This window comes from Apium graveolens, chromosome 3 (genome assembly GCF_009905375.1).
Source record: "Apium graveolens cultivar Ventura chromosome 3, ASM990537v1, whole genome shotgun sequence".
Classification (NCBI taxonomy): domain Eukaryota; kingdom Viridiplantae; phylum Streptophyta; class Magnoliopsida; order Apiales; family Apiaceae; genus Apium; species Apium graveolens.
In genome coordinates this window covers 41,893,433-41,910,073 of record NC_133649.1, presented here as the reverse complement: position 1 = coordinate 41,910,073, position 16,641 = coordinate 41,893,433, and the positions used below count along the sequence as shown (strand labels likewise).

At 33.7% G+C, this 16,641-nt stretch overlaps 2 protein-coding genes across 5 annotated transcripts; one reads left to right on the top strand and one right to left on the bottom strand.

Annotated features, from left to right (window-relative positions):
- The first annotated feature begins 1,267 nt into the window (after positions 1 to 1,267).
- LOC141714165 (uncharacterized) lies at positions 1,268 to 2,258 on the top strand. The gene is made up of 2 exons (XM_074517699.1): positions 1,268 to 1,615; positions 1,701 to 2,258. The coding sequence occupies exons 1-2, from the start codon at positions 1,268 to 1,270 to the stop codon at positions 2,256 to 2,258; spliced, it is 906 nt and encodes a 301-aa protein (XP_074373800.1).
- A 285-nt stretch (positions 2,259 to 2,543) lies between these two features.
- LOC141712190 (uncharacterized) lies at positions 2,544 to 14,894 on the bottom strand. 4 transcript variants are annotated; one of them, XM_074515028.1, is made up of 8 exons: positions 14,632 to 14,890; positions 12,196 to 12,321; positions 12,055 to 12,101; positions 9,880 to 10,057; positions 6,674 to 9,156; positions 3,973 to 4,077; positions 3,662 to 3,806; positions 2,544 to 2,976 (listed from the first exon to the last, which is right to left on the bottom strand). In XM_074515028.1, the coding sequence occupies exons 2-8, from the start codon at positions 12,307 to 12,309 to the stop codon at positions 2,782 to 2,784; spliced, it is 3,267 nt and encodes a 1,088-aa protein (XP_074371129.1). In that variant the 5' UTR covers positions 12,310 to 12,321; positions 14,632 to 14,890; the 3' UTR covers positions 2,544 to 2,781. The 4 variants fall into 4 exon arrangements, with proteins under 4 accessions (XP_074371129.1, XP_074371127.1, XP_074371128.1 ...); XM_074515026.1 differs by having other exon boundaries at positions 3,662 to 3,836; positions 14,632 to 14,887; XM_074515027.1 differs by lacking the exon at positions 14,632 to 14,890 and adding an exon at positions 13,648 to 14,611 and having other exon boundaries at positions 3,662 to 3,836.
- Positions 14,895 to 16,641: the final 1,747 nt, after the last annotated feature.

Genomic DNA, 16,641 nt, shown 5'->3' with positions numbered 1-16,641 from the left:
TAGAAATATTAAAATTAAGCTGTGCATAGCGCTTGATTTTCGGTCATTTTTATTTAGAAATAAACAAATAGCATGCTATTTGATACTAATTAAATAATTACATTTTTTTTATCCCAAATATTTTAATTTTTACATATTTTTTTCAAAAGTGAACCTGTTTTATATAAAAAAAAATTTAAAGAATTTTCATAGAGGTACAAAGTGAAAATCTTGTTTTTTAACAGCTAATGGTTTTGAAATTATGAAATGCAAAATGTAATTAATTAAAGTATGAGATGAAAAAACATTTTATTTTTTCTAATTAAAACGGAAAAACACTTAAAGGAGTGCAAAGGGTTAAAAACTAAAATAAATAAGTGAATAACACAAATACCACTTTTCAACTATAACATCTCAAAATACCCGAATACAAATCCACGTCCTTTTTTCCCACTGTACATGCAAATTTAAAATACATAATCCGACTTGTATTGATATTTACCTACTTTTTAGTTTTTAATTATTTAGTTAATGAAGTCTTCTAACAAAAAATCACTTTCATTCACAACATGCGAATTCACGTAAACATGTGTCGATACCAAATGAGATTTCACATATTAGCTCATAGATGTATTGTCTGTCTAGATGAGCTCAAATTAAGGTAGCAAGCCCATCTTAATCTCATGACACTTCAGCTCTCAAGTCTCAACTGATCACCGGGACACTTCTACTGATTTTGGAATCCTAGCTCTAAGGTTTTTCCAGAAAATTGTGTGGATATCATGCTCAACCCACTCACTACTGTGGCTTATGTTGACATCTCCAGATAGAAGGGAAAAGGGTAAGTCTTTTAATACCATACGATTGCCTTTTTGTTAATATATGTGCAAAAACTTGTGATCGGAATATATATAGCCATAGAAATTTTTAGGTTAAAGGCCAAACAACGGTTATGCGTCCTGCAGTCTTGCCGTACATACACAAATATCAATATTAAACTTGCAAAAAACTTCTACTACTTTGCACAAGTATTACCGTGACTCGCACAAGGGCTTGATAAGTTTTCACCAAAACCAGGAATGCTGCAATGTGAGTGTTGTGTCTAATAAGATGCCTTAAAACACAAACTATAGAACAAACTATAGAGCTAGTTAGTGCTGGTGCATGCTGGAGGATTGGATCAGGGACGTCAATAAATATAACAGGGCAACCGTGGTTGGCAGATGAGGAGAATTCTTTTATTTCAACGGAATGTGAGACACTCCAGAATAATAAGGTTCAAGGTTTAATGCATATTGGTAGGAGGGATTGGGATCATGATGTGATAAAGGATCTATTCAATCAAAGAGATCAGGAACGTATTCTGCGTACGCCCATCTCTGCAAATGAGGAAGTGGATAAAATCAGCTGGAAATTTGAAATCTCCGGAACTTATACGGTCAAGAGTGCTTACAGACTAAATCAGAGGTTGAAAGGTGCCTTCAACTTGAACGAGAGATCGACAGTTCTCATGTCTCTGTGGAAGATCAAAGCTCCCCCTAGAACCCTCAATGTAGTATGGAGAGCGATTATGGGTTGTTTACCAACTCTTAGACAGTTGTCTCGGAAACGAGTACCTGTCAACACTCGATGCCCGGTCTGTGTAACGGAGGAGGAATCAATCATGCATTGCTTGGTGGCCTGCCCGTTCGCAAGTATGTGCTGGAATAAAATCTTCCCAGGGATTCAGGGGTCAGGCTGGGGATTTTGAAGAATGGCTAGGGGATGTGTTTCAAGGTAACACTCAGAGTAAAAGTGCAGAGGTGGTGAAAGTATGTTGGGCGATTTGGAGGCATAGAAACGATGTTGTATGGAACAGCAAATTCTCAAATGTTAACAGAGTCGTAGCGTCAGCAAAGCAGTACCTTTTACAGTGGAAATGTGCCCAAGTTAATTGTTCTAGTGCATCATCCAGATATGTAGTTCAAGGAGATGGTGCTTTGTCTTGGGTCAGGCCTCAAGGTAACTCAATAAAGGTAACGGTTGACGTGGCTCTATTTGCAGATCGAGAAGAATATGGGCTGGGTGTGGTAGCTAGAGATTCAGATGGCAAGGTGGTTGCTGCTAGAACTAGGTGTTTCTCAGGTAAGGTGGCAGCAGAATTCGCAGAAGCTCTGGCCATCAAAGAGGCTTTGTCCTGGATAAAAGAGTATGACTGGCAAGAGGTGGTTTTGGAATCTGATTGTTTGGCAGCTGTTCAAGCAGTGAGAAGTAAGGTAGAAATGAGATTGAGTTTATAGGTCTAGTGGTGGAAGAGTGTCGGAGGGAGATCCGACTTTCAAACATAATTTCTTTGTTATTCATTAAACGATCTGCTAATACGGTTGCTCATTGCTTTGCTAGAGCATCGTATAAATATCCTGATCGTAGATTTGGTAGGAATGACATACCTACGGAATTTCTTGATTGTATTTTGTTGGAATCTAGTATTGAATAAAATTTCAAGCTTCTGTCAAAAAAAAAAGAATTTACTCATGACATAACGTGAGTGTTGTGTCTAATAAGATGCCATAGAACACAAACTATAGAACAAAGAATCTACTCATGACATTAACTGCAGTTACTGAAGCATATTCTAGATAAAGGAATCTTCTGTACAAACTACTTGAACATATTATCTACACTTCTTTTCAGTATCTAAGTTTCAGGAACAAGATCGGAAAACCTTTAGATCTATGTAAAAGTGGATGAACTGGCACTCCACCACTGAAATAAAACACTCTACAGTCAGATTTAAGTCGGTCAAGCTATTATTATTTTGTTTTAACATGAATGTCTAGAAAGGAAGAACTCATAGTCAGGATGCCTATTTACAGTTGTTTCTTTCCCTCTGGTTACAACAGCTCTAGCCATCAGAGATGCAGTCTGCTCTAGACTCCTCAACCGCTCTTTCAATATCTTCGCAGGCTCAGAGTTCACAACATCTTCACAGTGCCTTGGATGGAACCAACATTCACCCTGTGAATCATCAGTTTAAATCATTTGATAAATGATAAGGTAAAAAATCGGTACATCAAGTTTCAGCCCGGTACATAATCAATTTAAGTTTCATGAAAGAATATAAGTGAGGATTTTGCCTAATGCACATACTAAAGTATCAAAGTTCATAGAATCTCGTAATACGTTTTGCACGTTACAGAAAGCACCTACACCATCCATCTTTCTACACTCCTTGTACATAGGGGCTCTAAAAAAAATTTAGGGGGTGGGTGGGGGTTGGATTTTTTTACTTTGTACATGATAAATCCTTCAGCGACAGGCAGTATCAACACTTAAAGAAAACAGATACCATAAGACAACTATTAAATTCATAATATTAGTTAGTCTAGGTCAAAGCACACACGGATTGCCATTAGCATTAGTCAAAAAATTCGGCAGCATGAATAAGAAAGATACCATATTCTCTGTTGGCAGAAGACAGTAGTATTAAAGTACTACTATATTATATAAATTACAGCATCAGTATTATGTTGCACCTATCTGATAACTGTAACAGTGAGAACTCAACAGTGGTAAAACTATATATTAATTTTTAGTTGGTATGACGCTGCTCCAGTTACCACATATCATTGTGAGCATGGATTTTCTAAAAAAATAAATGAGCTTATATAACCAGTCTTGCAGTTGACATAATTATATCTACCTGAGCATTGTAAGACTGAAGGCCCACAACAGGACTAACTACAGATACATCCAAAGAAACAGAATCAGACACAGTCTGTCTCTGAACCACGTGACCAAGTGAATGATAAGTCAAGAAAGCTGCACGGAAATTGCCCTCTGGTATCCTATAAACAGGGTACCACGCCACTGAGTACCTGAAAATCGATAGAGAATAGTCCGAACTCCTATTGAATTTCACTTTATCATAACCAGTAACACAGTTTAGCTTGCGATATAATTTGTAGCATGATGATAGTTAATATCTATAACAGGCATTAAAAGTCTACTTACCATGATGTAGGGTGAAGATCACGAATACTGGCTGATTTCAGAATAGTCGCATCTCCTAGCACTCTACTTCTTAATGATGCATTACCTCTGACCAGCTCATTAATCCTAAAAGGAAGTAGTTAGGAAATAATAAGCTTTGGTCAATCAGCAGTTATTTCATACAATTATTCATAAAGTTGTACAAAATAAAGTTCATTTACGATAATTAAAAAGAAATGATGAACTACTGAATTTCAGCAAGCAAGTATGTTAATCAAAAATGAAAGAACACATCAGAAAATTCCTGCACTTTTCAGTCCCCACCAGATAGCAATTGCTACAGTCTTTGCATTTTGAATATTATAAAACTACCCACTTTAAAGACACAATTAATATCATTTCTGATTAGTGTGCCTGATGCCTTCTGGAACAGTCAGTATTTTGTTAAAAAAAAATCATGTTTAGAAAAAAAACTAGATTCAGGTTCTACATCTATACACCAGCTAATATTCAGTTTACAAAGGCACATTTAAGCTTATAAGTTAAAAATTATTTCGATGCAGTACTGTAGTCTTTTGGTGTAAAAAGTAAAAGTGACTTAAAAGTTGAATTTTGAGAAGTACAAAATACATACATATCTGATCTTTAAGTTACCTAACTGACTGTGCAATTTGACTTCATAAAAATGAATATTATCTTTTCTGAATGTAGTTTCTAGTACTCCTTTATTTTGTTTTTTTTTATATAATTTTTAATATAATTTTGCAAACCAATAGCAACTTTGGAGTATAAAATTTACTTCTAGTTGTTATAACAATAAGTAAAAAGTAATATTGTTTAAACGTATACCATACGGGTAGAATCATGTTTTGATTGCGTTTCTTACGATCTTTAAGATTTATATACTGAATCCTCATAACAATAATGGAAGAATTGTAATCTACACTAAGTACTTATTTTGTTGCGTATAAGAAGTAATTAACTGTAGGAAGTTATTTTCCTACCTATACAAAATACCTGGGAAGTGACGTAAACTTGTCTGGTTGGCATAAGTGAATTTGTACTACCTAGATACCTATATACTTAATCTTGTGTGGTATAAATGTTTAGTTTTCATCTAATTCACTTTAAATAATTACTATGTGCTTCATAATAATTCCTATTTTAATTATCAACTATACTTCTATTAATTAACTAATATTTAATTTTAGATATTTCCAAATCCATACTGAGTTTTAACAAAAATAATTACTAACATTATAAACGTGGTTTAAAATTCATATTTATCACTATTGGTTATTTCAGTAAATTAAAATTGCACATTCTAAATTTTTAAATAAATTATTGAAAGAACTACACTTGAATAATTATATTTTTAGTTATAAAATATAATATAGTGGTAACTAACACTTAAAGTACTAACTGGTTATTCAGTTGCTTTAAAATAAATAATATATAATGTTTATATAATCTATAACAAAAAAGAATAGCAAGAATATTAAAAAAAATATGAATACATTTACATTTGAAAGAAAGGGATAGAGCACCTAACATGAGAATATACAAATTTTATGAGGAAGTTTACTGGGAAAAGAAAACAATTAAAAAAAATAACCTCTAATTTTCTTTTTTTAAATAACTTTTTCAAATGAATATCAAAATTTTCTGTTATGTGTAGATCAATTATAAATCTTTTATATTATGTATGACACACGGGATGTGAATTACCGAGTAGGGGCTGAGTAAGCAACTTCCCACGTTATCTAGGTATTTACACTTCCCCGTAACTTACGCTTTTCTTAGTTTGTGAAACCAAAAAAGTATTTCAATATTCAGTTCTTAGGTTTATTACAATACCCGAAAAACTTCCTGTCAACCAAACGACCTCTAAGTCTTGAATTAATTTAGAGAGAGAAAAATTCGAAAGAATACCCAAAATACACCACTTTTCACCTTCAACTACCCAAAATGCCCAGATACGCGCGAACCGCCCAAAATACCCACGGAATACGCATTTAAGGGATACGTATTCAGCCTTCTAAAATTCAACAAAGAACACGCATGTTGCACATGCGTATTCACTTTGTTTTTTACAAAGAATACGCATGTTCAACATGCGTATTCATAAAAAAACAAAAACTGAATACACATGTTGAACATGCGTGTTCTTTGTTAAATTTTTAAAATCTGCATTCGCATATCCCACATGCGTATGCAGTGGGTAAAAAGGGTAGCGCATCCCGCCAAACAGTATTTTGGGCATTTGCCCCCCAAATGGTGGGTATTTTGGTTTTTCACCCAAAAAATTCAGCCGACGTCTAAAATAAGTGCATCGCGTTGGTTCAAATAGATGGGATGATTTTAATAATACATGTATACACATACACATACACATACAGAGATGTCATTTAAGAATTATTAAATATACAAAGAGGTCACACTAAGGACTATGGTTACAGAAGGAATATAGTTACTGAGTTACTAGAAATAGACAGGGGAGAAGAACATTGTTTTATATAGCAAGCGAGCCTAATATGAGCCAACAATTATGCTCATTCCAGTGATTTAGTTCATAATTTTAGTTAGAAAATATATAAAGCACCGAGACATGACAGTCAAGAAACATGATCCAAATAGCTTGATCAAGAACATGAACACCAGATAACTTATTAATAAAAGCTAAAGTCGGTAGTAGACTGAAAAATTTTAAAAGATCACTTACATGTCATATAATGGTCTTCTTCTTTGAGGTTGTTCAGATTCAAAATATTCGAAAAGAATCTCCAACTGATCAGACCCTCCACAGTCAGCTTTTGAGACAGGTACGTTCTCAGTAAAAGATCCTGAAGATGGCTTAGATCCCAAGTGCTCATCTGGTGCCAACATGCTTTCGCTTTCCCGTGGCTGAGGAACAAGTAAGGAAAGTACGTGATTAATGTTAGACATTTCTGATAATTCAACCATCTCAGCTTTCTTCATAGCAGAAGCACCAGAAATCTCACTCCCATAACGAAGGCCCTTACTTTTGGTGAACAACTGAATGGCCGACAAGTATGGTACAAAATATGCACGAAAAGTTATGCTGTCTATACCCAGCCTACATGAATTTTCACAATCTACTTTTACTTCTAAACCGTAGCTTCCATGTTTCTCATACCATTGCCACAATTTTCCCAAGCTGATATTTGGCACCTCATGTTTGCACAGAAATGCATGAGAAATATCATGCAAACATTTCTGACAGTTCACAGTGTTTGGTGAAGTACAGATCACCGGAGAAGCAGAATGTAAAAATTTCTCAAACTCAGCAACTGGACAACCTGTAGCCAACTGAATAGCTTCAGAGGCTATTTGTGCCCTGTGAGAATCAGTCACCGCAGACAACAACTTGCTTGAGTTATTATTTGGAATGAATATGTGCTGGTTGCTAGATTCGGGAGCAAGGCACTTTCTACTACTATTTTCTTTATCACTGGACAGAGTATGATTCACGAAATTCTTAACCTGGAGAACGTTTGTCAAAGCTGAACTGTTAACATCGTTGGAACCTTCCTGTTTGCATATAGAATTAGAACTTGCAGCACAAATAGAACCACATAAATCAGAAACCAAGCTCTGTTCTATAATGTTTCTCTGACCCCTAATTTTTTCAGCTGGTTCATCAATCTTTATCATTGAAAAACCACCATTTACAATTGAGTCATTTAAATTTGAATTTCTTGTGGTTTTCCATTTCTGCCAACAAGCTCCAGAGCTAATGTCTATTTTGTGATCTGAAGGTGCAAAACAATCCTCGTCAGTTTTGATTTCTTTATGGTCCGCAAGTGTATGAAGCTGTATATCTGACACCTTTTCAAGCAGTTCTGGTGGGTTCAAAGAGCTTGACGAGGTCAAAGAATAGCATGTTCTACATTCGAGATTACGATCGATCAAACTGGAAGTACTAGCATAGCAACTTTCAAGTGGTTCTGCTTCATCAATAGTAGCTTTTGGATTCTCAGGTAGCCTCAGTCTTACAGATTCAACTTTCCTTGTATGGAAACCCGAAGTGGCAAATTTGGCTTTTGAATGAGATCTCGACTCTATGCACGGTTTGGTGTCTCCATTCATATGCTTAGAGATACCCCATAATTCAGTTTGTTGCATATTAAAATTCGTACACAAATCTGAGTTATCTGTAACTGCCTGCGAGCCATTCCGGTAATGATTATTCAACTCTTGCTTTGATCCTAGATTATTTTTCCTCTTCATCTTTGCAAAAACTTTGGTGTTTGTTTGGTTTTTTAATGCTGAATCTGATTTTAGACTACAGCAAACAGCATTTATGTGTTTTTCACGCGTAGAAGTTTCTTTTGACTCATTATAAATCTGTGAGCAAGCGGCCTTCACAGTTTTTGAGTCATTGTTGTGCTTACAAGCTTCACTATTTTGAACCTTCTGCCATACAGAATGAACATTTTCCTTCACACCAGGACGATGCATGTTTCTAACATTACAGACACCTGAATTTTGGGTACCTCTTTTAATCTTTTTTACTCTCTTTTCTAGCATCTCCAAGTGACACACCTGCCTACTACTGTTTGTCTTCTGATTCTGAATATCATTGTCTACAATATCATGAAAAGTATTACCAGGACATTCCTCCCGCAGAGCACAATCGGTTGACTTCAAAAGTTTGATATCATTTTCTTCATTACACAGTGTGAAACAGTTACCAGAATTTAACTTCTCACAATTAGAACCAAGTGACGACGAGCCTAATACAGGCCTATCTGAAAATACATCAGGACAGCTACTCACTTTATGCTGCATGCCCTGTCTCGCAGTTTGACTTCCATCACCAAACTCAGAGATATGATGATCGCTGCTGCAATTTGAGAGCATAGAGGGTGTTATAGATTTTGAGACACCTGCCTCATCAACACAAGATGTACAATGATAATCTCTTGCACTTGTTCCTTCAGAATAATTTTCATTCCCACTGTTCTCAGGAAATAAATCTGCCAATTTGGTTGCAGAAGGAAGTGGGACAACTGTCTTATGGATGTCACTCTTGTCACCAGTTGGTGATGCTCCACACTTAGGAACATTTTCTGAGCTACTTTGGCCAATTTCTCTAGTAAGCTTTTTTTTCTTCTTCCCTTTCTTTTTTTTCTTCTTTCCTGAATTTCTTTTTTTAGATGTCTCTTCTTTCGGAACAAGAAACTACATAATAGATGAATTAAAAGTATCAGCAGTGCAGCAGTATCTGCCTCGACAATTATATATTTGAAACACGGGGTCATTAAATTAAAAGAAGCAAATTTATATACACATCAAAGCATGCAACCTTTGTGGTGCTATACACGGTCTCAAAGATCGAGAATTCTACATGCAAATACTTACTGTTTCTTAGGGAAAGTTATGGTAATTGTACTATATAGGGCTGAAGCATAGAAAATTTGTAGTGCATGTTTTCATCATAGTCAGCACTGTGGTTTAGCAACATTTTAAACAGTTTTGGAACTCCCAAATTACCTATTTCAAGGTCATTTATCAAGTCATCAATCATTTGTAGTTTGTAAAGTCAGCATAAACACAAAGAAAAAAAAAAGAAGAGAAATACTCTCTTTAGCAAATTTCTAACTTCTCCAGAAGGACAAGAATTTGTGAAATTGGTCCAAAGCATATTTCGAACTGCAAAGGCATACGCATACTTTAGTGACTGAACATTACAACAATTAATTTTTGTCATCTATGAAAAAAGAAAATATCCTGTTTTCTACTCTTATTCCTTGGACGGCTAGTCAGTTCTGCTTTACAATATATTAGTGTCGCAACCTACTTCCATAGTCTATTCTGTAAGAGTTACTGGCATCGAGAACCAATACATGATATGCACGGAATCTTCTTTAAACTTCAAAGATATTAATTCCTGAAAATATATACCTTTCTACACTGACTTTCTGGGTTATCAGTGCCTCCGTTTTTAGGCTGTGGGCTACTAACTGCAATAGACGATGTCGTGGAACCCAACTGATTAACATGATATACATATCTCACAGGTAATTGAACATAGTATTTGCATTGCCCATCGGGTTCTGAAGTCAAAAGATATACTGCACACCTGACAATCAGTTGAAAGATCTAAAATCAGAGATTTAAACAAAGAAAACACCGATGCATGAATTAGCAACAATTATTATTATTACTGAACTCGAATAAGTCGACGAACAATTTATTATAACCGAGTTAATTTCAGAAAGAAAATAGATATAGATATAGCTGACGAAGCCTTGCCCTAATATATAAACTTTCGGTTAAGAAATGCTAGATGGTACTTAAATTCAAAGAACTATAGGTTGGACTTCTTAAAAATGGTAAATGGCTTAGGTACTATTCTGACATACATTATAGAGCATTATTGTGTGGTACATTATTAAAAAAAACTTCTAAAGGAGGGTTAGATAAATAGATACACCACCAGTTCTAATGCACATGACCTTTCTATACTCGGTTCCTTGGAACGTGATCATATATCCTCCTCTAGGTTTCGAGTAAAGTACAAAACATTACACTTTTCACTAATCTTTTTCAAGTTAAGTGTTAATGTTAAAGACCAAAAACATTGTATTCGTCTTTCATTCTCATATATTATAATTCTATGCAGTGACATACACACACACGCACAAACACACACACAGACAAATCTTTTCTACATGTCTTGTCTTGCAATAACGTTCACTCATTCCCCCTATCCCAGAACTACCAATTCGGTAAATAATTTTTGGAATGAGACTTTTTAACAAGATAATTTTTTTATATGCTTTCCCTTCCAATGAATAATATACACATCACAATGAGAAAAACTCAGTCATTTAGAATCAAAAATTTTAATGAAACAAGAAAGAGGAACACCTAACTTTTCATGGTTAGTTTTACCAGCTGAGTTTATATCCTAGATCATAGAGAGAGAAAAGAGGGATCAGTTGGGGTAGAAGAAGCTTATAGTTATGAATTGTAGTCATACTAAGTATTAAAACGAGCCTAAGCCTTTATTCATAGAACAAACTCAAAACTTACTGTGTACTTTACATTTCTACCATGGGCAATATATAAAAAACTGATAAAATATATAATTACTTCCTAATTTTACACTACTTGCTGCTATGAATATTTTACGGGCACCTGCAGTAATGTAGGGTAAGATGTCTTAGTATTGACATCATGCCCTAGCCTTATTGATATTTGACAGTTGACCAATATGATGGGCCGCGAAGGAGGAAGGATGCACTTATAAACAACACCATTCTTTGATTATTTTCATTAATTAGTTTTATTGATTTTATATTTACAAATACAAATGCACACGTGCCAATGACAAGTCTGTTTCTGTAGCTATATTGAAAATCCAAGATACGGGATAGGGTATACACATGCACATAGGCCAATGACGAGTCTGTTTGTGTAGCTATATTGAAAATCCAAGATACAGGATAGGGGCAAAGGTAATTTACTTCGGCACTGAGATGATAGTACAGAAGTATAGCGAAAGAGAGAAGAGAAGGAAGAGACAGATATAATGCCAAGCACACGATGTACAATTGAATCTTTTTACTCTATCATGTTTATTTTCCAAATACTAATCATTTAATATTCAGAACAAGAAATTTCTTTAAGAAAATAAGACCACAAGACATGCTATAGCAAGGTAATAAAGAACTGCTGCTAATTAATGAGGAGATTTAGTAATTAGTATCTTTCCAGGGATTACATGAAACCAAGTTCATTTTTTCTCCACTTTCCACGTCACTTAATTTAAATCTATTATTTAAAAAACTAAGGTTGATTCTATGAATTAATAGCCACTACACTATATGGCCGATACCTGAACCTGACATTTCAACAGGTGTGCAGGCACTCTTGCTGCTAAGGTCTGAGTTCGCTGTTGGCACCTTCGACTAAGTATCCTTCAACCTTTCTGCTAATTTTTTAAATTAATTCACTGTTTTAGATGGTTCCAAAAGTTATGCACACTATCTATTTGGCTTCTCATTCACTGTTTACTCCATAAATGTTCTTTGTATCATTAAAACAAAATCATAAAAAAACAAGACATATTACCTATGATCATGGTGCCTCCAACCAGCTGAAGTTACTTCGGATGAGTCCTGGGAAAAAAGGCAGACCCAATCTACATTGTCAGTAAGTTGAAGAATACAAAAGGGAGGATGACAAAATTTTGTTAAACGAATATTTCATAACCTTTGTAGAAGAATTTATGTTTTCCTTCTCTATGAATTTCCTTGCCTGAAAGTTGCTCTTACTGTCTTCCTCTTCAGAATCACTTTTACTGGGTTTAGGGAGAGTACAATGCATACTGTGACGTCCCTTTTCATTTTGATGGGAAAGATGTCAGAACAGAATGGGTAAAATAGTATGGTGATGGAATAAAGATGATATGAATATTCTAGAGTGCATCCATACTTAACATGTATGTTGAAATATATTCTACAGATGTCTGAAATGCGGTTGAGCGTAATCATTTGGAAAAGACAGACATACAGTAAAAGAGCACAAAAAATTCATGTAAGAGGAGGGTAAAAAAAGATTGCACAAAATTTCATGTTGAGAGGAGGGTAAAAGGGTTCACAGAATGCTCAATAACCAAACGGCTATGTTTTTAATTCCAGCTTTAAGTACATTATACATTTAGATTTTTCCATCTACACTGAGCCAAGAAAACCATTTATAAGTATTCTATAAAAAATTAGACATACCTCACCACCATACAAATTTTACATTGACTATTCACCTTATTTAATGTTGAATGATGATTAGGGCCAGAATGCTATTCAAATGTCTGATTAGATCATTATCAAATTTTATGATGGTTATTGCAGTCATGTTCAAACTGTTCGTTCTACTGAGACCTTATAATCCTACATTATGGTTCAATTTCAGTCTACAACGGTAACTTTAGTTAATTAGAGGATTATAGCTTGCTTTACATATAGTTGATAGAGATATTGGAAACCTGTACTAGCACAACCATATTTCATTTGTTACATATGAATTCAGTTATAGATGAGAGCTACAACAGCTTGGGATTTCCGTAACATTACAACGATGATTGTCAGGAAGATTGAGGGAAACTGCTCAAGATAATCTACAACAATGGAACACTTTATCACAAAGATGCTTCCCGACCAATATAATTTTTAACTGATCTTACTACTCATGATGCATGATAGATACCTATTTCCATGCTTAAGAACCCACAAGCTGTTTGCCTTATATACATTGAAAACATACTCTCATAGCAGGATTTTGGTTTAAACACAGGGACATAATTTTTAGTAATTAACTAAAAACAGAGACAACATGATTTAATTGGGTACTAAACCCAAAATGTATCCAAGTCTATGGGTTTATATTTTAAAAATAAATATTTCTTTTGGTCATAACAGAAATTTCTAGGTAAAGTTGGACCCAGTGTATGAGGCTCCAGCATCAACAGGTCTAAGAAGCATCTGATATACGTAGCCTTACCCAGGTAAGTGTCCCATAAATTGACCTAAATCATACAAATTATGCACTGACTTGACCTAAATTGTACACAGCAATAAATATTGTTTCTGAATTATCAAAAATAAAATAATGTTTGTGCAAGATGTTTGATAGAAGTAGTTAAAAGCATGAAAATGAATATCATACCAACCGACACGAAAGGTAATACTCTGCAATATGCAAACCATTTCATCGGAAATCGTGATAAAGCTCCAAGCATTGCAAAATTTTAATTGTAAAATGAAAAGGGCGGAGAATTCAAAGAGCTGGTTAGAACTCAAATTGGGTAATTCCATATTGAGGAACTGGAAAACAAACAGACCATAGAAAACCATGGAACATAATTCAACCACCAGTCCACAAAGGAAATTTTAACTAATAACTACCAAACAAAATTTTATTGCAATTATAACCAGAAGATGCACGAAATTATTTTTAACCAATACAATAGTATTGTCAAAAAATAGATATGACTATATGAGTCCTGATCAAATATAAACTTTGAAATTACAACTTTAAATAGAAGAACCTAACACCGCCAATGTTCAACCAATATCAGTGTTTTTTTATTCTACTAACTTCATCGAAGTCCTAGAACGCGTAAGCTTAATCTCACCTCAACCAATGATATGCATTTTATTGATTGTGTCCATCACAATGACTTAACATATCAATCCTATATCTCTATCACGTCTTCAATTTCTCTTAAAACTTGATCAAAAACTAAATTCACAACTTAAAAAACATCGTAAACTACAAACAAGACAAACATCAGTAACCACTGCATATAAATTCATCAAATAATCTGTACACGAGTGTTTACCTCACAAATATAAGGCCTAATAAAATCTACATTTACTAAAATATAAGCCAAAATGGTCTTTACATAAACACACAAGTCTACACACGCAATCACACATACATATGCACATCATCAAACATTTTATCACAATTTACAACCAACAATTCCTAAAAGTAAAAAAAATAAAAACAAACAGTACATAAATTCCCCTAAAATTAACTAACACTCGCACAAGACATAATTAAGACAGAGAAAAACAACGTTAATTAAGACAGAGATTAAGAGTAAGTAAAATTAAGACAGGAGAGTTAAGGAGAGAGGAGTGAGACCAGGATACGAAGCTGAAGCTCAAGTAGCTGTTGCTTATGTTTGTGCTGCTTATGCTTATGCTTGGTGTGTGCCTCTCCTTTTGGGCCCAAAATGGCCCTTTTTATTAAATTCTCCGTCTTTACTTCTCTTCTCTTTTTTTCCTATATATAAATGTTGTAGGTCTCACTTGCAGTATTTTTTATAATGTTTTTATTTTGATGATTTGACTGAAAACGACTATCATTATAGATACTATAATATTATATTGTATGATATGATCTATGGAGTTGTGTGTTGACAATGGTGGAGATTTATTTTATAGAAGCGTATTGGAGGCAGATGGAAGAAAGAAAGAAAGAAAATAAACCAAGGGCTGAAAGTGCTAGAAAACAAATTATTTGGGGGACAGGGCACTTCCGAATTTGACACTTGGAACTAATTTTGGACTTTTTGGTGGTATATTCGAGGTATCTCATTTTTTTAAAATAAAATATAACTTATAACTTATAATTAATAAATAAATATATGTTTTTATAAATCTTCGGATACAAGATTTGATCTAACAGAAGTAAACTCCTAATTGTTCAACCGTGTTCATGGATCTCATTTTTTGTTATGATTACCTGTAACATATATTTATTTTTTAACGAATAGACCAACATTTTTTTTATTTTTTACCCACACCGATCTTTCTATTTACACTATAAATTTATGGTACCATGTTGAAACTAAACTCTCTCCAAATTAGGGAATTGTATCGAGTCGATGAATTCTGAATCTGTAGTGACTCGACTGAATCTTATCGAACCTGAATATTTTGAATTTGTGTTCGGGTTAAAGTTTAATTTTTAAATTGAAACTATTTTCGGGTCAGGTTGGTTTTCAACTTTACCATTTCGAACTCGATCAAAAATCTGAAACTAGTTTCGTTCCGTTTCAAATCCGAACCCGATTCGAAACTACTATTAATATATAAATAATTATATAAAAATATATTTTTTCTAGTTATTTTAACTAATATTTTTAATATTATATAAATATATATATATATATGAACATGTTCTCCTGAGAAGGTTAATTGTATTAGACAAATTATTTTATCGGAACATATTTTGATTCATTTTCAATTTGTAATAAGACTTAGATGTGTTTGGTTGTGAAGAATTAGATTTCACATATAAAATCTCATTCTATTGTATTTCATTTCATTTATTCCAAACAATCACGACATAACATTAAAGTAAGACACTATGACTCATCAATCCATCCCCGTCTATATCTCTATCCTCACCTATATTTCTAACGGAGCAATCATCATTTTATATTGTTATCTTTCACAGTGAGTTTTCATTTGTTCTTATATTCTCTTCTTTTTTTAATACATATTAAGCATTTTAACCTATTTTCTTTTGTGATTCTTTTGTAATGGTACTTTAATTAAGATTCTATTATGCCGAGTATATTCTATAATTTTCGAGTTTCAGTTAAACCTGAACCCGAAATAAACTAATTAACCGAACCGATTTTATTTGGTTCAAATCTATATATTATAAAAATAATACAGATTTTGACAGATCTATTTATAGAAATAATTTCATAAAATATATAAAATAAAAATAACAACTTATGTAATGAAAGTAGTTCTTAAATAAATTTATCATAATATACAGATGCAATACACTTATTATATAATAACTTAATCTTTCAAAATTATATTATTCAATTTTAATTATAAATTTATTTATTTATTTTATTAAATAATTTTTGAAATACCCGCGTGCAAAACACGGGCTATAAACTAGTATTATAAATTGCTGGATAACCCTTTCCTAAGGTTTGGTATCTGTTATGGATAAAAAACTAAGGTTATTATTTGTTGTACTTATTACTAAGATTCGGGAGCTCAAGGCCTTTAATGGCTGCTCTCGTGTTTCGTGGCTCGATCTGCCTTTACGAGATGCCTACGTATCTCTGTGAATTAGAGAATCAAGCCAAAAAACGTAGTTCTGATCTTTGGGGTGAGGCCCCTT

Coding starts and splice junctions, on each gene's coding strand:
- LOC141714165 (XM_074517699.1), top strand. CDS start 1,268: ATGCATATTGGTAGGAGGGATTGGGATCATGATGTGATAAAGGATCTA. Junction 1,616..1,700: donor CTGTCAACACTCGATGCCCG/GTCTGTGTAACG, acceptor AAATCTTCCCAG/GGATTCAGGGGTCAGGCTGG.
- LOC141712190 (XM_074515026.1), bottom strand. CDS start 12,309: ATGCATTGTACTCTCCCTAAACCCAGTAAAAGTGATTCTGAAGAGGAA. Junction 9,157..9,879: donor CAGAAAGTCAGTGTAGAAAG/GTATATATTTTC, acceptor TCTATTATGTAG/TTTCTTGTTCCGAAAGAAGA. Junction 4,078..6,673: donor AGAAGACCATTATATGACAT/GTAAGTGATCTT, acceptor ACTTCCTTTTAG/GATTAATGAGCTGGTCAGAG.